The sequence below is a fragment of the Taudactylus pleione genome, unplaced genomic scaffold (assembly GCF_031769625.1).
Source record: "Taudactylus pleione unplaced genomic scaffold, aTauple2 ptg000021l, whole genome shotgun sequence".
NCBI lineage: Eukaryota > Metazoa > Chordata > Amphibia > Anura > Myobatrachidae > Taudactylus > Taudactylus pleione.
The window spans coordinates 7,380,160-7,407,117 of NW_028284423.1; the positions used below are offsets into that span (position 1 = coordinate 7,380,160).

Genomic DNA, 26,958 nt, shown 5'->3' on the forward strand with positions numbered 1-26,958 from the left:
TTCTTAAAAGCTGCTGTGAGTGCTTTGAAAGCGAGAGTTTACCCTATAGATACATTTTAGATTTTTGATTACAGCTGCATATTTGAGTCACCCTTCTTATATCTGAGACACAAAGTTCCAAAAACTCTGTCAAATCTTCAGAGTAAAGCTTGGCACACATTAGACGATATATCGTCCAATATAATGTTTTGACGGAGATTGGGATGATATATTAGGCACATTGTCTGTGTACACGGAATTGCACACTCCCGCAGGTCATCAGCGACGTCGTCACATCTGCTGTTCAACACAGCTGAAGTGACGATCCGGCGGATGATGGCATGCTCCTTGATGGGGCCACTGACCGATTTATCACGCGGTCGAGCACTATATCGTTTTGTGTATACGGACGACCATTGTCATCTCATCGGGCACAATAGAGTATTGTCTAATGTGTATCCAGTTTTAGTTGTGGCCAGCAGCAGGAAGTATTGGGCATGTTGTACTTTATCTTGTTCTCTCTTACAAAGATATTATTCAAATGATGATATGAACCAGACATCCCTCCCCTGTAAAGTAGTAAAAATAAGACACCAGGTGCAATTATAACAAAAATGGTATGACCACATCACATACTGCACACACATATATATATATATATATATATATATATATATAATATGTATGTATATAGTAGAGATGAGTGGCTCGGTTGACTCGATTCTTTTCACCAAATTAGCTCACGTTCGGATTTATTTTATTGGTTATCCAAACTAAGTGACAGCTGGATAGCTAATAAGATACCGTTTTTGATACCCTAACATAACTGAGTAAAACCGAACTGCTCATCTCTAATATATAGTGTGCAAAATACATAACAAGCTGTTTCAAACAACTTTGCCAAATAATAATCTAAAATTTATATCTCTAAATTTTAGCTTACAAAATAAGATTTGTTGGATTTATTCATTCACTAGCTGATGTACCTGGTTACACCCGGGTAGACCTTAGATATTTTAGTTTCCTTCATACCATCTTAATTTTTAAGCTCTATTTATGCCTCTGGTGTAAAGGATCGTGCTAGTATCAAGATTAAGTGTAGTAAGCTTCGAAGACGAACTCGAACAGTTGCCCAGCCATCATCAGTACACATAAACCACCATAAGTAAAGAGTTGGGACTTGTCAAGGAGGTACTCAGCGGAGCTGGTATTGTTGTCCCCCTTGCTGGCATAGTACATAATGGAGAACTGCTCATAGTTGTCCACCCCATGCCTCACAATTAGTTCACGCACCATCTCTAGCCATTACATGAGAGTCATACATGAGATAGAAGAGGGACCAAAACAGACAGACTCCATCTCCTGTAATAGTGTAAGGCACCATCTCTTCTTTAACATTCAAAAACTCAATTGCCATGTTCGAGAAAATGAAAAATCCAAATACAAAGCAAGTGAAGTATCCAATTCGAAAAAAACCTTGTCCTTAGCAGTGGTGACTCCAGAGGTGGGGTAACAGTGCAGTCCAATATTCAAATAGTGGAGCTACACCAACTGATGCCCCAAATGCTGTCAAATATCACTGGCAGTTGGTGTGGCCCCCCTATTTGAATATTGGACTGCACTGCAGTCCCACCTCTGAATCTGCCATTCATCCCAGACAATGAGTTTACAGTTCCACAGCACTTGGGACATTTTTCTTTGTCACTCAATCACCTTGGTCGAGAGAAAACATTTTACCACCTTTCACCCCCTTAAGGGGACAAATTTAAAAAAATCCTGGCTTAGTTGATGCTTACATCATGGAAGATGTATACTCCCGAATTTCATGTTTCCTGGTCAAGGGGTTAGGGCAGGGCGTTGATGAGTCAGTCAGGACATTGTATAGGAGGAGGAAACATTTGAGCCCTTTTCAGCCCCTTAGGAGTCAATTTTAAAAAATCCCTTAATGGGTGGCTACGTCATGGAAGGCATATACTCCCCAAATGCATATTTCTAGGTCCAGGGGTTTGGGCTGGGCATTGATGAGTAAAGGCGCATATTCACTAAACAATTAAAATGAATGATTACGACATCGTGCAGTAATTATGCCGGCAACGACCAGCGATGCGCACTCGTCATCTGTCGTCATCTGTCATCATCTGAACATGCAGGCCAACCTAACGTCATCTGTCAGGTTGTGCATGTTCGGGGATGAGGTAGGGTGCCCACACTGAACGACATATCGTTCAGTGTGGGCACATTATCCAGTGCAAAGTATGATGAACAATTGAATGATTACGATGTTGTAATGATACAGTCGTTCTACACTCGTGTAGTGGATATGCACCTTTACTCAGGCAGGGCATTTGCTTTATATACAATGTTGGGTGACAGTTAATGTTTGAATTCAGAACTGTGCTGCAGCCACGATGAGTCATCAGTCAGGCCGGACATTGCACAGGGGGTGCACTTTTAATCCCCTTAGGAGTTGAATTTCGTAAAATCCCTTCTTAGTGGGCACCTATGTCATGGAAGGAATATACTCCCCAATTTCCATGTTTCTAGGTCCAGAGGTTTGTGCTGAGCATTGATGAGTCAGTGAGTCACTAATTTATGTGATTGACTGTCATCAAGCAGGAATTATTTAAGAGACTTCCATTTGAAGGCCAACTGCCTCCTCTCAGGCGTTCAGACTTTTTGCATGAGTGTTTAATCTGATAACCTGCAATCCAAGTAAACAATGTAGTGCACTTAAAGGCAGTTTAAGGGGAGGGGAGAATAGACTGTTAAGGGTGTACAGTTTACATGCACTGTGAAGTCACAACTAGCCTTATAAAACTGATTTGGGGGCACTGCATACAAATAAAAAGTCAGCATATTTTTGACAATTCAAGAACCATGTGCCTGTAATTTAGTATTTTTACAACTGTATTTGTCTTTGTTTTTATAATGGTTTCTGAACAAGTATCATGGAAAACATTGCCTTACATGTAGAGGGAGGAACAGAGTCAAAAACCTAGCAACCCTGTAATGGGCCAGATCTAATGGTGGGCAATAAAGTATACATTTTAGAAGTAGGGCCACTTGAGACTGATCTATTGGCAATACTATTCTTGAACATAGAACAGGAATAGCAGGTCCTGTTGGCAATAAAATTAGATGACCGGGGGCATGAAATAGAGTACAGAGCAGCTGCTTGCTCTTGGGTAAATGATTCGCTGAATTCTCTTTTTCCCTTGGGTTTGAACGTGAATTATAACTGATTGTAGTTAGATTAAAAGCATTGTGAAGAAGGACCAATGCAATACCAACCATACATCAAATAAAAGTAAATTTTATCAACATTGTGTTTTTTGAGTTATTATGTATTTTATGTTTGGGTTGAACTTTGCCATAGGCAAAAAAAATATTTTCTAGCTGTATTATGCATATATTTATATAACATTTTAATCTGTGTGCATTATTAGTGCTCCCATGCTATTAGGTGAAAAATGTTTAAAATCCCATGAGATAAATAAAAAAAAAAAATACTATGCTACTATGCTGTGCAGCACATGTACATTAAGTAGTCATATTTTTTTAACTGCTGTAAGTGATTTTATGAACTCGCATGGTAATAGTTACACAGACATATCTGAGATTCAAGACACAGCCATTCAGAAAGCTTGGAATATCCTTCTTTTGTAAATAATATGTTGCAACCAATTACCCAATTAAAGTTAAAAACTATTTAGTTTTTTTCCCTAAATAATGTAACATTTGAACAAACACAAATGTCAATATTGAGTAACATGCTAATGTAATTTTTTAAAGAACAATTAAAATTATTATTGAATAATATATATAGCAAAGCCTATATAATACTGAGCTAAAAAATATTTTTGAAAGCATTATTTGTTTATTATATGTACTCAAATCTATACTGTAAACTGTTTAATCTTTTGCTCTAAGGCTTATTCACACCTATCAGCTGTTGTTCTGCTTTTGATTCTCTAACTAACACCTTAAAACAGCATTAAAAAGATGATAGAATTTTGGAATGTGTCATGTCCTATTTGTCATGCGCTATCGCTTGTTTCCAGTACTATAGAAGGTATAGATAAATGCGTGATTAATCCAAAGCACATGGATAATCCCATACAAAAATTCATCACTAAATAGTAAATGTATATCCTGAATTAGTTTTTATTAATATTATCACTATTCCAGTACATACGTGAGCGAGTCAATATTGAATTCATCATCAGATAATGGTGCAGTAAAATGAAATCTTTGAGGTGACTTAAGTAAAAAAAAAAATTGTGAAGTTTTATCACAGAAAGCGTATGCAATGGAAACAGCAATGTTTAAACTAATCTATTTTTAATATATTCATTTTAACTTAATAGTTGAAAATTTTCTGTACCTAAAATGTCTGTTTATGTTCTACACTTTAAAATGAAGAATAACATCCTATAATAAATGTAAGAAAATAAAATTGCTCTTCCTATCTGCTTTGTTGATTGGTCAAAAATGTATCTTATTTAGGTCTCGTTTAGTGACATCACTTGTTACATTTACTGAATTAGTCTGGCTTAAGCTACCATGGCCATAGACAGTAACATTAGCCTATTATTTATAATAGAGCAGGCTTGTCATCAAGTGAGAAATATTGCAATGGTAGCAGTTGCTTATTCTAACAATAAAAATGTTTTGTGTAAAGTTATATACACACACTGTAGATAATAACTATGCATAGGCTTGCCATATCATCCCTTTAATTGGGACACATATGAATTACGCAGATTCTGTGGCTGGCTGAATTCAATTCGCCATTTCACCTGGTTTTAATCAGCCACAGAACCTGTGTAATGCACGTGTCCCAAATAAAAGGGATGATATGGCATGCCTAACTATGCCCATCGTTAATGCTATATTTAGACGAAAACATAAATTATACAAAATTCGGTCAATGGGCCTGATATGCAATGCTGAAAGCAGATTCCCGATTATCGGGAATCTGCGCATACACAGAACCTGTTCTGCGAATGTGCAGAACGAGTCCTGCGTGATCGCACGCAGCCCACGCAGTGTGGTTGCGGGGACAGCCGTCGTTCCCAGAAACGGCGCCATGTCAGCCCCGTGGGATTTAACAAGGCCAAGTACTGCGTCTACGGACGCAGTTTCATGGCCTTGTAAGCCGGCCAGTCTGAGCAAGCCTCAGTTTACTCAGCTGGCTGGCGGCCCAGAGCCGTCCACCATCTACACCTCCTGCTGCATTTGCATATTAGTAAGGATGGAATTTCAAAGCTGCCTGCGTGCAGCTTTGCAATTCCGTCCAAAGCTGAATCACCGTTTGTAAAACTGTAAAATGTTTTGTCTTCTTTCCTCATGCATGAAAATGTATGTATATATTTATATATTTATTTGCACATTCATTTTTTTCACATATTAATTTGTGTTAATTTAGTTAAACTTGGCTTATTTATTTTTCTATTTTAAGGTTACTATGAAGAAGTGTACAAAAATCAGTTTGCACTGGCTCAGTACTTCAAAAAACATGACGACCATTGGCTTTCAAATCACTTTTTTGAATGCTGTTATCAGACTGCTTCAAAAATAAAAACTGATGGCGGGAGAAAGGGAGCTGAGGCGCATGCAAATCTTGGGCAGGTGGCTGAGGAACACGGTAAGCATTAGCTCAAAATATTGATACTGTTTTATGTAACCGCAAATGTATGGTGGATTTACACCTACAGCCATTTTGCTTTACCTCAATATTTGTTACTCTATGGTGGCCGATAACTGATATTGAATAATAGGGTCAGGCCCGTAACTAGGGTAGTGCGACCAGTGCCATGGCAGGGGGCGCTGTTTGGGCCTGTCAAATGTCCTGTTTATTATCATTCTCACTTGTAGCTTCCTTTTCTTTTATCCCCAACATCTCCTGGCTGCCCCCGGAGTACCCCTGTATCTTCCCTGGCCCTTCCCCATGAAGCCATGGCCCTTTTTCAGGTGCATCTTATGTCCCTATTTAAAAAATGAGGGGGGGGGGGACGCCAATGCTCTCTCTGGCACAGGGCACCAAAAAGTCTAGTTACGGCTCTGAATAGGGTAACAAAAGAATCAAAGCTTCCTAGAAATTCAAAAGTGACTGATGGTATAGTTGCTTTCTAAGTAGCATGTTTTATTGATATGAAATATTTATTTGTAAATTAATATTTATTTCTACCAATGTGATCATAATTGCAGTTAAGCATATCAATATCTTAGATTTCACAGTATGTATTTTAACCTCACTATTGTTGGTAGTGTGTCCTGATTAAAAAGTATCCATCTGGGCCGGGATGGTTTTTATATATTTTATGGTTATCATGGATAGGTTCTCATCTGGCACCTCAAATGACTGTGATGGTCTTTCAGCCATAGTCTAATTATTCTCCAAAGAATTTACCTACTTGTCCAGTAATTTTATACATCCAGTAAGTCTTGCTTGTTTCACACGAGGGTTGCCGCTTGGCACTGCCCCTCTTCTCTAACATGACTGTTTCTCTGCTGCATGCACATAATTTTTGCCACCTGACTTCTCTGCTGATTTGAACTGAACTCTGGGTTACAGCAAGATGGCCTTTGTGCAGTAATGCATAGGCTAAGTTAACAAACCTGCATAAGGAATTTTTTTTTGGACCTTTTGCCTATGTTTGACCTTTTAGTATTCTTTGACTACCTTTCTGGATCAAAACCCTTTTCTGTTTCGTTCTGAGAGAGGAAATTCAATTAGCCGTGCTAATTTACCGCGGGCTAATTGAACCCCCGGGGCTATTCCATTAACAGTGTAGCACTTACAGATGTGTCCACATACATCTATCCTCCTTGCGCTACAAGTCGCGTTACACATAACGTGAGCGCTGTGTGATTCGGTAGCTTATTTTCGTGCATCTTTTTACCTTCAAATTCTGCTTATTCACACAGCTGTGCTAATAGAATGCACACGCAGCTTCTGCTGATTAAAATGATATGCGGCATGCCTATATTCTGCCAGTGTGTCTGCATGCGAAATGCTACATTACAAAGTCAGCAGCTGTGACATAGTGTTTCGCATGCAGATACACGCATAGTCGCACACAGAACATAGGCATTCTATAGCTGAAGCTGCTTGTGTGTTCATTCACATCGCTGTGCGAATAGATGCATTTGAAGGTAAAAAGATGCACGAAAAAACGCTCTGCGCTACCGAGTCATGCCACCACATGGCGTGACTTGAAGGGCTGTTTAACGTGCAAGGAGGCTAGATGTCTGTGGACACATCTGTATCTGGAATCTTTTTTTACACGTCATTGTAACGGGCTTTAACCAAGGTATCAGGTGAAAAAGGGAGCCTAATTGAATAGCCTCGGGTGATAAGGCCCCCCTAAATGTTGACCCTGCCTGATGACCCTTGGCAGCCCTTTGCCACTTTATAATTACTACATATGATACAGCTACTTAAATAGATATTCTGGTTCACAAGGTGTAAACATTCAAATACTTATTATATACTGAAGTGCAAAAAGACATGGGATAGATGCCTAGTATAATTTAGGACCCTCTCTGGCCCGGCGAAGTGCAACAACATGATGAGGCATTGATTCCATAAGTGGACAGAAGACCTCTGGAGAGATGTTGACAGATACAGTCTAGATAGCTTCCCACAGCTCACTGATATTTGTAGGTGCAGGATTTTGGGAGCAAATGGACCTCTCCAACACTTCCCATAAATGCTCAATTGGGTTCATGTCATGCAAACATTGTGGCTACACCATTCGTTTGAACTCTCCAGAATGCTCCTTCAACCTGACACGATAAGGTTGGTTTTGGGTTGGAACAGGTGAGGGAGACTGAATAGGCAATTTGAAAGGCGTGAATGAACTTAGGTGGCTTGAGGCAGGACCTCCTCATGTATGGATGTGAGGAGGTAGAGATATGGCAGTGGATGATGTGCCCGAAGGCGAGAACAGGAATAAGATGGATATTAAGCGCTAGTGTGACTAATGATCCTCATGTGTTACGTAATTAATAAACAAAGCTCATTGGTCTGCTGCTGGTCAGAATGTGAAGGGTGAGACCTCACAAAGAAACACAATAGCAATTAGGAACAGATGAACAGCGCTGACCACAGTGAGCATATAACCAATATTTAATCACATAAAATATGATATAAAATGACAGCATAAAACAAAACTCTAAAAATAAACACACTGTGATTACACAGCTGATGTAGACTCTAAACAGCACCAGTGATAATGGTAAAAAAAACATAAGATATCCAATGAGACTATTCCTAGAGGTACATATATCGATCTGTGTGTGCCTAATCAGGCAAACATGGTAAGTCAGCTGATGAAAAAATAACCAGGTTGGATCGATAACTGGTATTCCCACACAAAAAAACAGACCATATGATGATGTCAAAATATGCAGGCTATTTGTCTATATCCAGCTAAATAGCATCATTGGTGACAACAGCCAAACTCCAGGATGAATATCTTTTATAAAGTATTCTCTGGCTCATTAGCCTTCCACGTGTTAGTATTACTGAGTCTCTGGCCGTGCACGGCTCTTACAGCTGAAATGTTAATGTGAGTACTCACGTGGCACACTGTTGTGTGACAATGGGAATATGGACAACCAGTAGTGTCTCCAGATTACTCAGGGCACTCTCCACACTGCCTCCGTCTCAATGCCCCCCTGGACAGGATGCCATGTACTCGGTCTCACTTTACACCGGCCGGGTGTGTGACGCTATAACCCCACGTGGAGCTGGCAACAATCGGCTGATGTCCGGTGCGTGACTAGTCACGTGACTTCGTGTCACTCGGACAGGGGAATCCCAAGTTCCGGTGATCAAGGGAAGGGAGGGTGCGGGCAGATCTTCCAACCAATACGTCACTGGTGCTAGTTTAGAAGGGGTGTATCTTGACGCGTTTCTCAGCCGTATCTAGCAGGCTGTTTCTTCAGAAGTAACAACCCCTATCTCAGACCATCCTTTTAAGCTCAGTCAATCAAGTCCCAATTGATTCCACTCATGGGGCATTATTCAATTAGGACTGCTATTAACTCCTTGTTTGTCTCTTCCATATATGATGGTCATTAATGTCCATTTAGCTTTTCTCATTTATACACATAAGGTGAGTATCATAAGGTGAGTAAAGTCACCATGGCAGAACGTATTTAAAAAGTACACAGATAAATAAACAATTAATTAATACTCAGATCACATGTCTTAATTTATTGGAATCCAATCTCTCATCCAATGTTGAGATTAAGGGAGAGGGAGGACTGAATTATTCATCTATATATAGCACACATCAGAGCTTATCCTTAAAAATAGTCAATATCGTGACAATTACTACATAATAAATAATTATTAGATATGAGAGTGTATATTGTAATAATTAATTATCTGATACGTCAGATTAATTATATGATTTATTTGAGAAGATCAGTGTAATGTGAATTGTTTTTATTTCCCTATCCTGATGCATGAGATGGCACTATTGGAGAAAATTGGGTCTATATATGTAATGGATTGATTTCTGGTTTTATATTTATAGTCATTTTTATTTCTATATTTATTTATTTATTAGTATATATTTTTATTGCATTTACTTAATGTATTTCACCCATATGTATATTGGGGTGATCGAGTTATCTATTTTTAAGGATAAGCTCTGATGTGTGCTATGTATACAGTCAGGTCAATAAATATTGGGACATTGACAGAATTTTCAGATTTTGTCCTCTATTCACTACCACAATGGCTTTGAAATGAAACAAACAAGATGTCATTTAACTGCAGACTTTCAGATTTAATTTGAGGGTAATTACATCCAAATCAGGTGAACGGTGTAGGAATTACAACAGTTTCTATATGTGCCTCCCACTTTTTAAGGGACCAAAAGTAATGGGACAAACTAAACAATCCTAAATCTAACTTTCACTTTTTAATACTTTGTTGCAAATCCTTTGCAGGCAATTGCAGCCTGAAGTCTGGAACGCATAGACATCACCAGATGCTGGGTTTCATCCCTGGTGATGCTCTGCCAGGCCTCTACTGCAAATGTCTTCAGTTCTTGCTTGTTCTTGGGGCATTTTCCCTTCAGTTTTGTCTTCATCAAGTGAAATGCATGCTCAATCGGATTCAGGTCAGGGGAATGACTTGGCCATTGCTCAACATTCCACTTTTTAGCCTTAAAAAACTCTTTGGTTGCTTTTGCAGTATGCTTCGGGTCATTGTCCATCTGCACTGCGAAGCGCTGTCCAATGAGTTCTGAAGCATTTGACTGAATATGAGCATATAATATTGCCCGAAACACTTCAGAATTCATTCTGCTTTTGTCAGCAGTCACATCATCAATAAATACAAGGGAACCAGTTCCATTGGCAGCCATACATGCCCACGCCATGACACTATCACCACCATGCTTCACTGATGAGGTGGTATGTTTTGGATCATGAGCAGTTCCTTTCCTTCTCTTCTCTTCCCATCACTCTGGTACAAGTTGATCTTTGTCTCATCTGTCAATAGGATGTTGTTCCAGAACTGTAATGGCTTTTTTAGATGTTGTTTGGCAAACTCTAATCTGGTCTTCCTGTTTTTGTGGCTCACCAATGCTTTACATCTTGTGGTGAACCCTCTATATTCACTCTTGTGAAGTCTTCTCATGATTGTTGACTTTGACACATATACATCTACCTCCTGGAGAGTGTTCTTGATTTGGCCAACTGTTGTGAAGGGGTTTTTCTTCACCAGGGAAATAATTCTTTTGTCATCCACCACAGTTGTTTAACGTGGTCTTCCGGGTCTTTTGGTGTTGCTGACATCTCCGTGCGTTCTTTCTTTTTAAGAATGTTCCAAACAGTTGATTTGGCCACACCTAATATTTTTGCTATCTCTCTGATGGGTTTGTATTGATTTTTCTGCCTAATGATGGCTTGCTTCACTGATAGTGACAGCTCTTTGGATCTCATATTGAGAGTTGACAGCAACTGATTCCAAATGCAAATGTCACACCTAGAATCAACTCCAGACCTTTTACCTGCTTAATTGATAAGAAAATAACGAGGGAATAGCCCACACCTGTCCATGAAATAGCTTTAGAGTTGATAGTCCCATTACTTTTGGCCCCTTAAAAAATGGGAGGCACATATTGAAACTGTTGTAATTCCTACACCGTTCACCCGATTTGGATGTAATTACCCTCAAATTAAATCTGAAAGTCTGCAGTTAAAGCACATCTTGTTCGTTTCATTTCAAAACCATTGTGGTGAATAGAGGCCAAAATCGGAAAATTCTGTCAATGTCCCAATATTTATGGACCTGACTGTAGATGAATAATTCAGTCCTCCCTCTCCCTTAATCTCAACAGTGGATGAGAGATTGGATTCCAATAAATTAAGATATATGATCTGAGTATTAATTAATTGTTTATTTATCTGTGTAGTTTTTAAATACGTTCTGCCATGGTGACTTTACTCACCTTATGTGTATAAATGAGAAAAGCTAAATGGACATTAATGACCATCATATATGGAAGAGACAAACAAGGAGTTAATAGCAGTCCTAATTGAATAATGCCCCATGAGTGGAATCAATTGGGACTTGATTGACTGAACTTAAAAGGATGGTCTGAGATAGGGGTTGTTACTTCTGAAGAAACAGCCTGCTAGATACGGCTGAGAAACGCGTCAAGATACGCCCCTTCTAAACTAGCACTAGTGATGTATTGGAAGGAAGATCTGCCCGCACCCTCCCTCTCTGTCGGCTTGATCACCGGAACTTGGGATTCCCCTGTCCGAATGACACGAAGTCACGTGACTAGTCACGCATCGGACATCAGCAGATTGTTGCCAGCTCCACGTGGGTCTACAGCGTCGCACACCCGGCCGGTGTGAAGTGAGACCGAGTACACGGCATCCTGCCCAGGGGGGCATTGAGACGGAGGCAGCGTGGAGAGTGCCCTGAGTAATCCGGAGACACTACTGGTTGTCCATATTCCCATTGTCACACAACATTAACGTTTCAGCTGTAAGAGCCGTGCACGGCCAGAGACTCAGTAATACTAACACATGGAAGGCTAATGAGCCAGAGAATACTTTATAAAAGATATTCATCCTGGAGTTTGGCTGTTGTCACCAATGATGCTATTTAGCTGGATATAGACAAATAGCCTGCATTTTTTGACATCATCATATGGTCTGTGTTTTTGTGTGGGAATACCAGTTATCGATACAACCTGGTTATTTTTTCATCAGCTGACTTACCATGTTTGCCTAATTAGGCTCGATATATGTACCTCTAGGAATAGTCTCATTGGATATCTTATGTTTTTTTTTACCATTATCACTGGTGCTGTTTAGAGTCTACATCAGCTGTGTAATCACAGTGTGTTTATTTTTAGAGTTTTGTTTTATGCTGTCATTTTATATCATATTTTATGTGATTAAATATTGGTTATATGCTCACTGTGGTCAGCGCTGTTCATCTGTTCCTGAGAACAGGAATAGAATGTCTTTATTGAACAGCAGATTGGATTGGGACTGGATATATAATACTGAAGGAATGGGCAGAATCGGATTGGGACTGATGATGCTGGATTGAGAACTTGGTCGGTTTGAGGCTGATGTTGATAAATTGAGGAACTTGATGGAATTGAATCCGATGTTGATGAACTCGGTCAGTTTGGGACCAATGTTGATGAATTGAAGAACTTAAATTATTTGAGTCCGATTCTGATGAATTGATGTACTTGATCGGTTTGGGACTGATGTTGATGAATTGAAGAACTTGATCGGTTTGGGATCGATCTTGATGAATATATATTGGGTGGACCCGATGATTGAAGGTATCAGCTGAACCCGATGGTGGTAGGAATGAGCAACTGGAGTGTATGATGGTATTGGAGACTTGTTTACCAGATTTAGGAACTGGAAATAACGGACTGGGGGATAGCCGTCGCTCCGGGTCTCGCACCAAAGGGGGCGTGCTGTCGATGTTGATTAACAGCACGCCCCCTTTGGTGGGCGTGCCGGGGGCGTGGCTGCCAGATGGAGGCGTTCCCATGGGAACGCCTACCGTCTGAAGCCGGCCCCACTGACATCAGTAGTGATGTCAGTGGGAGTGATTTTGGCTCTGATAGAGCCAAAATCACTCCAGGGCTTGCGGCATCGAGACTCTACTGCAGGGTCTCCGTCGCAATCCCGATGGTCGCGATGGTCTTGACCATCGCGACCATCATCATGGATGATCACCATCATCATGGGTGGTCACCCACAGCTATGCGAGCGTCCAAGAGCTGCTCCATTTTCATGTAGGAGAGCCCTGATTCAGAGCGAGTGCTCTGGTCAGAGCGTCCGGCTCTGAATCAGGCCCTGGGACCGTTCAGATACTGAGTACCTGGGAGCACAGCACAGAGCTGTAACTTCAGCAAGAAGCGATGTTGTACTGGCAACAGAGGCCAGTTAGGAAATGGAATTTATAGCGGAGGATCCCTTGGGAGTGGATGCTGCGATCAGCTGGTGTGGGAACAGCACTCTGAATGGTGGAGGAGAGTCATGTGACAGAGGGTCTAATTCAGACCCGCTCGCGAGCGCTGAGCGCTCGCAAGCGTGTCGATGTTGCCCAAGTGCAACCATCATTTTGGCCGCTCGCTATAGCTGTGGGTGGTCACCCACAGCTATGCGAGCGGCCAAGAGGCCGCTCCAAAAACTGGGAGGGACGGCCCTGATTTAGAGCGAGCGCTCTGTCAGAGCGTCCGGCTCTGAATCAGGGCCAGAGTCCAACATGGCTGTGCCCATACTGTTGTCCTTGAGGGAACTCTGGCATGCAGTTTGTATACCATCAATTGTTCACAGACATATTGTGTCCGGTGTGCTGCACAGCTGATGGCAGATATATCTGCATATATATCTGCTCATCGTGCTGTGTGTATGGGGGCGGTCAGACGGCCATCCACACTCTTGCAGCAGAGGCCTTTGGGTGGAGTTCGCTACGTGATCCCCAGGCAGTGGGACCCGCGGCCAGATGACAGATGATGGTTGTTCAGTGTGTATGAACAACAATCATCTGCAGATGTATCTGAAGATCACTCAATCTGCAGATATATCTTTTAGGTGTGTACTCAGCTTAACATATTGTTAAACACAAGCTATGTTTTGTTTAATGTGAAAGCATTCTTAAAATTAAAGCTTACTGTTTGTAAATTTCAAATATCACTGTGACCAGATATTCTGTAAATTCCTTGTGCTAGATCTATAAAAAAATGTTCTATAACCTAACAGATATACAGTTATTCACATCCAACCCAGTCCCAAAATAAGTAAATAGAAAACAGTCAAAAGTAAATAGACTATTATTACCATTTACTTTTATAGCGCACACATTTTCCACAACGCTTTATACAAAATATTTGCCCATACACATCAGTCCCTTCCCCAATGGAGCTTACAATCTATATTCCCTACAACATGGACACACACAAATACACTAGGGTTAATTTTTGTCAGGAGCCAATTAACCTATCAGTATATTTTTGGAGTGTGGGAGGAAACCGGAATACCCGGAGGAAACCCATGCAAGCACGGGGAGAATATGCAAACTCCACACAGTTAGGGCCATGGTGGTAATCAAACCCATGGCCTCAGTGCTGTGTGAGTCAGTAATGTTAACCATTACACCATCCATGCTGCCTATAGTTAAAACCAAAATTGTACTCAAAATGTCATAAGTACACATCAACACAATGTGGCATTGTACCCTGACACACTTTGATACATATTGCTAATTTACTGTAGACTTACAGCCTCCTTCACCAAATTACTGCATTAAATGCTGTAAGAAATATGCTTCTGCTTCCTCTTTTACTAATGAGCTTTATATGTAGGAAGGATTGGCAATAATATAGTGATTTTCAATATATTTGTGAATACACCTTTCACTTGTAGACCTGATAATACACGGAACTTGGACTGCAAACTATACCCATACCTATTGTATGACATCACATAGTTGAAATAACTACTACATCCACATACATCTTACCTCCATGCGCTACAAGTCGCATGAAACATAACACGTGAGCGCTATGTGACTTGGTAGCGTCAAGCCCCTTTTCTTGCAACTTTTTCCCTTCAAATGCATCTTATTCGCAAAGCGAATGTATCTTTATGTGAAATGCTACGTTACAGTGTCACAGCCGCTGACACTGTAACGTAGCATTTCGCATGCAGATACAGCCGCAGTCGCGCAAAGAATATATGCATGCAGTATATCATTTCAATCAACAGAAGCTGCTTGTGCATCCAATTCGCATCACTTTGTGAATAAGGCGCATTTGAAGGTAAAAAGTTGCACGAAAGGTGCTCAGTGCTACCGAGTCACAGTATGGTGCAACTAGAAGGACCGTTTAATGCGGAAGGAAGTAAGAAGTTCACCTGTCAGTGCTAGCTTAATGTTAAAAGCCTCTAATATCTCGAGGGTTATTTTGATTGAATCTGATATGGCATGAGATCCAAAAACAATATACAGTATTTCAGTGAAAAATACATAGGTTTATATCTAACAGTCGGCTATAGAAATTTACATTTAATAAGATTTCACACATCAGTTTGTAGCTTTTGTTTGCCAGTGAGCTAACTTTTTCAGAACTGTGTTCAATGTTCTTTTGCTTTTTTACTTATTTAAGATGAGTTTCCAGTCTTTTTTAAATTTTTTATGATGTTCTCAGTATTTTTCAATTACATTATAATTTGTGCTTTTCTCAGGTACTCTTGATACAAAATCATGGCAGCTACAGCTTTGAGTTCCCCCAAAAAATCCAAATGGCCTAAAGATACTTTAAAATTAGTCAGAATAAGAAAATCTTGACTTTGAACTTGAGGCTTTGGCCAAAAGTACAAACGGAAACTTGACCCCTTAATTTCTGCTTTTTGGACTAACTTTATTTTTTTATTGTATTTCTACTGAATATTATTAATATTTTCTGGTGCACATACATCTCTTGGCTGCTTTATCCAGGGTTTTATTGGCTGGGTGCAGGGCTGTTTGATTTGAGGCACTATAGCTCATCCAGTGAGGTGGTGCCTCGTTCCTGTGGATGGGAAAAGGAGAGCGGGTACTAAAATGTGTTGTGTACTTCTGTGTTTGTTGGTTTGTAGATGGATGGTGAATTTAAATGATGAATGTATTGGTTATCTTTGTAGGGAATACCATGTTCTCCTAGGTTTGAAGTCATGTTCTGTCTGTAGAACGCAGAATGCCATAAGCCGATAATCAGCTGTAAAAGCCATTGTCATTATTTTCATAGATCCATCGTACATTTTTGTGTCAAGATGACATGTTTTGTGGATATGTTATGGATATGAAATGGGCAGATGTTACGTATGGAATGTAGAAAGGGTGCATTAGTGCAGTAGCTCATGCAGATGTGCAGAAAGGAAATCCTCAACTCTGCAGATATCACCGTGATGTGAAGGGGTATCCGGTCGACGTTTAGAAAGTTGACACCATAAGATCTACACATTCTGAATGTCGGCAGGTTGATCACCAATATGTAGACCTGTATTTAGGTTGACATGGTTAAAACGTTGGCATTTAGCATGTCTACACAAGAAGGATGACATTTGTTTTTGCTATTTTTAGGGTTATGGTAGGGGTTAGACTAAAATAACAAAAAAAAATGTTACCATGTTTGTGTCGACATGTTAAATGTCAACCTTTTGAATGTGTTGACCATTTAACCATGTCGGCCTAAATACATGTCTACATTTTGGTGGTCGACTTAATGGCCAGGTCGACCTTCTGACTGTCGACATTCAGAACCTGTCAACATTCTGTCAGTCTTCTGAACGTCGACGATCAGACTGTCGACCAATCATACCACAGCCTGTGAAGGACCGTGGAGTTTGTGTATGACGCAGTAGTCCACAAAACATTTTTAACCTTCCAAATTGGACAGATTTTTACAACACCAGTTGTCGGTAAGTAAAGGTCACTGCACAATTCCCATTTTAAAAAGGGAAAGCATTATTGTGCGCTGACAAAATGTGATTAAAATATGCTCAATTATTTCACTTGAAATAAAAACTGCCCTGATTCTGATCATGAATTATATACTGTATAACTGAATTTTAAACAAGCAGCAGTTTTGAATAAAAATTGGAAAAATTGGAAAATTTCAAATTAATGAAGGATGGTCCAACTATAACTGTAAGCAGTATTGTGAGGTCAGGATTTTACTGTTGCAGACATCTCATTGCAGTAGTAGAAAAATAAAGTATAATTAAAATTGTAGACATGAGCTGTGCTCCCATACTTTATCTGGTTAGTAAATGACTCCTACTGTAATCAAAAGGTTAAAATGGTTAGTTAAAATGAGAGAATTAATGAGAGAATTGTATATACCGTTATCAAATGATTTCTAAAGTGCATGGCATGCATACTGTTGTAATCTTACATAATGGTATTATTAAACCAAGTAAAGAAGCAATGCATCTCTGAAACATTTTAACAAGTTCAGTGCATAAATGTTACCCTTCCTGTACTGCTTTTATATATACAGGAATTAATAGCAGAAGCGTATTGATTACTATGCAAATTCTGGCAATTAAAATGCAGGCAAAACCTTATGGCTATATTAAATTAATGTTACATTAAGATAAGTTGTAGATCATGAATATGTAATGTGGAAAGTGCCCTGATAAAAGGCAATAACAAGAGATTACCTTTTTATGTACAATAATGTGATAGTATTAAGGATCGTTAGAGTATTGTCTTTTTCCTTGTGTAATTTTGATTAAGGCTACATTACGAGGAATACATTATTTGTTTAAGTTTGTTAGATAGTTATAAGAAATAGGTTTAAAAAGTTAATTTACCTAAATGTATTGCACTCTAAAATGTTTAATTTTGCTCCCCCCTGCCAAAAAAGTTTCTGGCACCCTCCCCCCCCCTGAATGGCATTTTGGTAAAACTAACACAGGGATGTTTCTAGGCAATTTGGCTCCCTGTGCAAACAGTAAAACATGCGCCCCATACACAGCTTACGTTATTTGTCATTTTTCCTCCTTATAGTAATGCCCCTTACACATTATGCCACACACCGTAATGCCTATTATACAATATGCCACACTCAGTAATGCCCATTACACAATGGACCTGATTCAGACCCGCTCGCTAAGCTGCGCTCGTTCGCTAGGAGCGATTGTCGCCCGTCTGCGCATGCGTCTAAGTCGCAGTGTGAGTGCGCAAACTAGCGTCTGCGATGTACAGTCGATCGCTCGTAGTACACAGACAGGACGCTACTTTGAGTGACAGATTGTGCCGTTTGTGGGTGGTAACAGGGGAAGGTGCTTGTGAACGGGGGAGTGGTTGTGCGAACGCAGGCGTGTCTGACCATTTAATGGGTGTGCATAATTAGCAAAGTAGCTTCATTGCACACGTGACTTGGTTGTTTTTTAGGCAGAACTGCTCGCAGAGCTTGGGGTAGCTTTGGTCAACCCCAAGTGCTGCGAGCAGCTCCGATGGCCCTCGATGTTCACGATTAATCAGACACTTCCTGGAGATGACGTGTGCTGCGAGTGATAGGTGGGAGGTTTTATAGTCCAGCATACGCTAACTGCCATCGGTCACTAAGACATAGAGGGCGTCCTTAAAGCGCAAAGAGCGATCGCTTGATTTGCATACCCGGCCCCTTCTTGCAAGTGAGCGATCGCATCTTGCGAGCGGCTCTGAATCAGGTCCAATATGCCACACTCTGTAATGCCCATTACACATTATTCCATGCACCATAAAGCCTATTACACTTTATGCCACACATCGTAATGTCTATTACACTATATTCCACACACTGTAATGCCCATTACACTTTATTCCACACACCGTAATGCCTATTACACAATATACCACACTCCGTAATGTCCATTTCACAATATTTCACATTCCGTAAAGCCCATTACACATTATGCCACACACCGTAATGCCCAGTGCACATTATGCCACACACCGTAATGCCCAGTGCACATTATGCCACACACCGTAATGCCCAGTGCACATTATGCCACACACCGTAATGCCCATTACACAATATGCCACACACTGTAATGCCCATTACACAATATGCCACACACCATAATGTCCATTACACATTATTTCACACACCGTAATACCCATTACACATTATGCCACACACCATAATGCCTATTATACAATATTCCGCACTCTGTAATGCACATTACTCAATATGCCACACTCCGAACTGCCCATTACTTACACATTACACCACACACCATAATGCCCATTACACATTATTCCACACCGTAATGCCCATTACACATTCTGCCACACAACATAATGCCTATTATACAATATGCCACACTTCGTAATGCCCATTACACAATATGTCACACTCTAATGCCTCGTACACACTATGCCACACACTGTAATGCCAAGTACACATAATTCCACACACCGTAATGCCCATTGCACATTATGCCACACACCGTAATGCCCATTACACAATATACTACACCGTAATGCCCATTACACATTATTCCAAACACCATAATGCCCATTACACATTATGCCACACACTGTAAGGCCAATTACACATTATGCCACACTCTGTAATGCCCATTACACAATATGCCACACTCCGTAATACCCATTACACATTATTGCACGCACCATAATGCCTATTACACAATATGCCACACTCTGTAATGCCTATTATAGAATATGCCACACTCCGTAATGCCCATTACACAATATGCCACAGACCGTAATGCCCTACACTTTATTCCACACACCGTAATGCCCATTACACATTATGCCACACACCATAATGCCCAGTGCACTTTATGCCACACACCATAATGCCCATTACGCCACACACTGTAATGCCTATTATACAATATGCCACACTCCGTAATGCCTATTACACATTATTCCACACACCATAAAGCCCATTACACATTATGCCACACACCATAATGCCTATTACACAATATGCCACACACCATAATGTCCATTACACATTATTTCACACACCGTAATACCCATTACACATTATGCCACACACCATAATGCCTATTATACAATATTCCGCACTCTGTAATGCACATTACTCAATATGCCACACTCCGAACTGCCCATTACTTACACATTACACCACACACCATAATGCCCATTACACATTATTCCACACACCGTAATGCCCATTACACATTCTGCCACACAACATAATGCCTATTATACAATATGCCACACTTCGTAATGCCCATTACACAATATGTCACACTCTGTAATACCTCGTACACACTATGCCACACACTGTAATGCCAAGTACACATAATTCCACACACCGTAATGCCCATTGCACATTATGCCACACACCGTAATGCCCATTACACAATATACTACACCGTAATGCCCATTACACATTATTCCAAACACCATAATGCCCATTACACATTATGCCACACACTGTAAGGCCAATTACACATTATGCCACACTCTGTAATGCCCATTACACAATATGCCACACTCCGTAATACCCATTACACATTATTGCACGCACCATAATGCCTATTACACAATATGCCACACTCTGTAATGCCTATTATAGAATATGCCACACTCCGTAATGCCCATTACACAATATGCCACAGACCGTAATGCCCTACACTTTATTCCACACACCGTAATGCCCATTACACATTATGCCACACACCATAATGCCCAGTGCACTTTATGCCACACACCATAATGCCCATTACACATTATGCCACACACTGTAATGCCTATTATACAATATGCCACACTCCGTAATGCCTATTACACATTATTCCACACACCATAAAGCCCATTACACATTATGCCACACACCGTAATGCCTATTACACAATATGCCACACACTGTAATGCCCTTTACACTTTATTCCACACACCATAATGTCCATTACACATTATTCCAAACACTGTAATGCCCATTACACATTATGCCACACACTGTAGTGCCTATTATACAATATGCCACACTCCTAATGCCCATTACACAATATGCCACACTCCGTAATGCCCATTACACATTATTCCACACCATAATGGCCATTACACATTATGCCACACTCCGTAATGCCCATTGCTTACACATTATGCCAAACACTGTAATACCCAATACACATTATTCCACACACCATAATGCCCATTGCACATTATGCACCACACCGTATTGCCTATTACACAATATAACACACACCGCAATGCCCATTACACATTATTCCAAACACCATAATGCCCATTACATATTACGCCACACACTGTAATGTCCATTACACATTATGCCACACACTGTAATGCCCATTACACATTATGCCACATACAGTTTGCCCCTGACACCATTTTATGCCCCACAGTAAGGCTTCTAATTACTTTTAAATTACCTGCTCGTTGTCAGAGTTTTCATGATCATTGCCAGGAGTTTCATGCTCGTTGTCAGGGGTTCCATGCTCATTGCCAGGGGTTTTATGCTCATTGTCAGGGGTCTCATGCTTGTTGTCAGGGGTGTCATGCTCTGGGTTCCATCCTTGTTGCAAGGGGTTTCATGCTTGTTTTCAGGGGTTTCATGCACGTTATCAGGGGTTCCATGCTCATTGTCAGGGGTTTCATGCTCGTTATCAGGGGTCTCATGCTCATTGTCAGGGTTTCCATGCTCGTTGCCAGGGGTTTCATTCTCGTTGTCAGGGGTCTCATGCTCATTGTCAGGGGTTTCACGGGAGAAGATGCAACTTTTTGGTAAAGACTTAATCAGGGAGAAGAAACTCCAATTCCGAAACCGGCTCTTTCAGGGAATCTCGCTCATCATCAGTTAAAATAGGCAAGCCAGCCTCCTTGATAAAGTGAGGGCCCTAATGACATGGTGCAAGGTAAGTGTATGTGTAATGTATGTGTGGCATGTGTGTGTGTATATATGTGTGTGTGTAAGGTATCTGTGTGTATGTACAGTCAGGTGCATAAATATTGGGACATTGCCAGAATTCTCATATTTTGGCCTCTATTCACCACCACAATGGCTTTGAAATGAAACAAACAAGATGTGCTTTAACTGCAGACTTTCAGATTTAATTTGAGGTTAATTACATCCAAATCAGGTGAACGGTGTAGGAACTACAATGGTTTCTATATGTGCCTCCCACTTTTTTTTTTTTTAAGTGTCTTTATGTTGTATGTCTTTGTTAAGCCTTGAGAAAAATCCTCTGTGCAGGATTGAAACGTTGGTACGCTATTAAAATGACCTAAATAGGTTGTATATTTTTCCTGATCATTTATAAGTCCAACGAGTGCCGCCAGTCTGCTGCTATATATATATATATATATATATATATATATATACACACACAGTGGTGGCCAAAATTGCGGACACTTTTTGAAATTTGAAAGTTTTTCAACTTCGAATGCTTATAAAAATTGCGGACACTTCATGCAGTGCAATGATTCATATATAAAATGAAAGGAAATCTAATGCTGAATTCAACACAATAAACAGAGGTCAAATATTTGCATTGCAAGGGAAGTTATGCAGTGAAAACAACACTTAGAGTGAAAATCCCTGTGTACTTATGATGTTACTATCCTATCAGTATTTCGTTGGATATCCTTTACTTTTCAAGACAATTATAGCCTCAATTAATTGTCATTTATTGGATGGATGCCTCAGATGTAAGAGTTTTTTCAAACTGAACCACAAATGTTCTATGGGGTTCAGGTCTGGGCTGTTTCCTGGCCATCCCAGCACCTGCATGTCATTCTCCGTGAACCACTGTTTCCATATCCGTGCAGTGTGGCACGGAGCTGAATCCTGTTGGAAAAAAAAATTGGACATTATCTTGCAAAAGATCCCTGATAGAAGGTAGAAGTTTCGGTTGTGGGATGGTGTCAATGTATTTTCTGCTGTTCAGTGTGCCATCTATGACATAAAGGCGGCCTACAGCATCTGCTGTCATACATGCCCAGATCATAACACTTGTAGGATTCTCTGTTGTCGCTTGAATGCAATCTGGATGTACCAATTCCCCGATGCGATGTCTCGCATATTTTCTCCCATCACTACCAAATATCGATATCTTTGTTTCGTCACTCCATATCACTTGTTTCCACTGACCTTCTGTCCATGCAATGTGTTATTTTGCCCACTGTATTCGTTTCTGCCGCTGCTTTTTATTCAGCAATGGCTTTTTTCAGGGAATCCTACCTTTTTAGGCCAACCTCCGTTACTCTTCTCCGTTCCGTTCTTGCACTGCCAAAAGCACTAGTTGCACTCAGTTCACTGCTAATGGCTGCAGATGACATCCATCTGTCCCTGACGCAAATTCATTTTATTCTCCTATCATCAACAGCTGTTGTGCACTGTTTCCGGCCTTTTCCTTCTTTGTTTTGTATAGATTGTGGTTCCTGATAGCGTAAACAAAACTTTCCTACTCCTGATGTTGTCACATTCCCACCAACTTCTCTTGCAATTGCTGCATATTAAAGACCATTTTCATGTAACACCACAATCCTGGATCTCTTCCTGGGTGACCAGTCACCACTTTGCCTGCACGACATTGTTGTATTTATTTTTTACACTGTCAATAGCGCTAAACAATACACACAAACACCCAACTATAATTGCACTTCAGTAACCAACTTTATTCTGCAAAATGAAACAGCCATGCTGACCTTTCCCACCTTTGAACATGACCTTGCACCTGCTCATAAACGACAGCTGATTGGTCCTGAGAACGACAATTCCGATTGGCTGGTAGTAGCTGTTACTACAATCCGCTTCTTGAATCTCACGCATCTGTGCTTCTTTGTCTGACTGAAATGAGCATAACTTCCCTTGTAATGCAAATATTTGACCCTGTTTATTGTGTTGAATTCAGCACTAAATTTCCTTTTATTTGCTATATGAACCATTGCACTGCGTGAAGTGAATCCGTTTTTATAAGCATTCAAAGTTGAAAAACATTAAAATGTAAAAATGTGTCTGCAATTTTGGCCACCAGTGTATATATATATATATATATATATATATATATATATATATATATATATATATATATATATATATATTAGGGGTGTGCACCAGCCACTTTTCGTGTTTTGTGTTTTGGTTTTGGATCTGGATCTTTCTTCGTGTTTTGGATCTGGATTGGTTTTGCCAAAACCACCCTTCCGTGTTTTGGGTTCTGGGTTTTGTGTTTTGGATCTGTATTTTTTTGAAAAAAAGCATAAAAACAGCTAAAATCACAGAATTTGTAGGTTTTTCTGCTCCTATGCTATTATTAACCTCAATAACCTTAATTTCCACTCATTTCCAGTCTATTCTGATTACCTCACACCTCACAATAGTGTTTTTATGTCCAAAAGGTTGCACCGAGGTAGCTGGATGACTATGCTAAGCGACACGAGTGGGCGGCACAAACACGTGACCCATCTAGGCGTGAAACTGCAGTGGCAGACAGGATGGCATTGAAAAACTAGGCCCCAAACTGTACATAATGCAAAGAAAAAAAAGAGGTGCAAGATGGAATTGTCCTTGGGCCCTCCCACCCACCCTTATGTTGTATAAACAGGACATGCACACTTTAACAAACCAATCATTTCAGCGCCAGGGTCTGCCACACAACTGTGGCTGAAATGATTGGTTCGTTTGGGCCCCCACAAAACAAGCTGGCAATTAATCTGTCCCTGCACAAACTGGCTCTACGGAGGCAAGAAGTCGTCCTCATCCTCCTCATCCACAGATTCCTCACCCTCTTCAGTGTTATGTACATCCTCATCCTCACAGAGTATTAATTCGTCCCTGCTGGAACCACAGGTCCCTCTGTACGTTCTGGAGGCTGGTCTCCCTGGAAGAGTTGATCATTCATTTTATGAACATCATCTTCTCCACATTTTGTGGAAGCAACCTCCTACGCCTTTCGCTAACAAGGTTCCCGGCTGCACTAAACACTCTTTCGGAGTACACACTGGAGGGGGGGCAACTCAGGTAAAATAGAGCCAGTTTGTACAGGGACCTCCAAATTGCTTCTTTTTCCTGCCAGTACAGGTACGGACTGTCTGACATGCCTACTTGGATGCTGTCACCGATGTAATCCTATAACAGACAGACGCACGCTTGTCGCTGCTGCTTTGAGGATTCAAGTGCGGCTACAGCCCACACAATTCACAAAGACAGAAAAAAAAAAAGAATATTTTTATTGTTTGTGGAGCACACTTTGAGGGTTACACCACCCTCTAACAGACAGACGCACGCTTGTCGCTGCTGCTTTGAGGATGCAAGTGCGGCTACAGCCCACACAATTCACAAAGACAGAAAAAAGAAGAATATTTTTATTCTTTGTGTAGCACACTTTGAGGGTGTCACCACCCTTTAACAGACAGACGCACGCTTGTCGCTGCTGCTTTGAGGATGCAAGTGCGGCTACATCGCACACAAGTCACAAACACATAAAAAAAATAGTTTTTTATTTTTTGGAGCACTTTGAGAGTTACACCACCCTTTAACAGACAGACGCACGCTTGTCGCTGCTGCTTTAAGGATGCAGGTGCGGCTACAGCCCACACATTTCACAAAGACCGAAAAAAAAGAACAATATTTTAATTGTTTGTGTAGAACACTTTGAGGGTGTCACCACCCTTTAACAGACAGACGCACGCTTGTCGCTGCTGCTTTAAGGATGCAGGTGCGGCTACAGCCCACACAATTCACATAGACAGATAAAAGAAGAAGAATATTTTTATTGTTTGTGTAGCACACTTTGAGGGTGTCACCACCCTTTAACAGACAGACGCACACTTGTCGCTGCTGCTTTAAGGATGCAGGTGCGGCTACAGCCCACACATTTCACAAAGACCGAAAAAAAAAGAACAATATTTTAATTGTTTGTGTAGCACACTTTGAGGGTGTCACCACCCTTTAACAGACAGACGCACGCTTGTCGCAGCTGCTTTAAGGATGCATGTGCGGCTACAGCCCACACAATTCACAAAGACAGAAAAAAGAACAATATTTTAATTGTTTGTGTAGCACACTTTGAGGGTGTCACCACCCTTTAACAGACAGACGCACGCTTGTCGCTGCTGCTTTAAGGATGCAGGTGCGGCTACAGCCCACACAATTCACAAAGACAGAAAAAAGAACAATATTTTAATTGTTTGTGTAGCACACTTTGAGGGTGTCACCACCCTTTAACAGACAGACGCACGCTTGTCGCTGCTGCTTTGAGGGTGCAAGTGCGGCTACAGCCCACACAATTCACAAAGACAGAAAAAAAAAGAACAATATTTTAATTGTTTGTGTAGCACACTTTGAGGGTGTCACCACCCTTTAACAGACAGACGCACGCTTGTCGCTGCTGCTTTAAGGATGCAGGTGCGGCTACAGCCCACACATTTCACAAAGACAGAAAAAAAAAGAACAATATTTTAATTGTTTGTGTAGCACACTTTGAGGGTGTCACCACCCTGTAACAGACAGACGCACGCTTGTCGCTGCTGCTTTGAGGATGCAGGTGGAATCTAGACGGGATTTGGAACCGAGGACACACTACCTCCATCAATTGTCTAAATCCCACTGCACTAATGTCGGATACCGGACGCACGTTTAACACCAACATAGCAGTCAAGGCCTCAGTTATACGTTTTGCTTCAGGATGACTGCTGTCGTACTTCATCCTCATCGCTAGGGACTGTTGGAGGGTCAATTGTTTAGTAAAAGTAGTGATGTTCCTACTTCCTCTCTGGGATGATGAACAACTCCCAGCAGCAGCAACAGCACTAGTAGGAAGTGGTTCTTGATCTTTCCCTATTTTATTTTTATCAGAGAAAGTTTGGTCCTCCATTTATGTTATATTGATATATATACGTGCGGCTAAAGCGCACACAAACACAGAAAATATTTTTTTATTTTTGCTGGAGAGTAGTGCACTTTGTGGGTTACA

The 26,958-nt window shown here is 40.7% G+C and overlaps 1 protein-coding gene across 1 annotated transcript in view; it reads left to right on the plus strand.

Annotated features, from left to right (window-relative positions):
- The window catches only part of TTC29 (tetratricopeptide repeat domain 29), a 319,192-nt gene that overhangs the window by 104,963 nt on the left and 187,271 nt on the right, over nucleotides 1-26,958 (plus strand). The window contains exon 5 of the mRNA XM_088447947.1: nucleotides 5,441-5,626. Within this exon, the coding sequence (XP_088304073.1) occupies nucleotides 5,441-5,626 (186 nt within the window). The remainder of the gene's footprint in view (nucleotides 1-5,440; nucleotides 5,627-26,958) is intronic.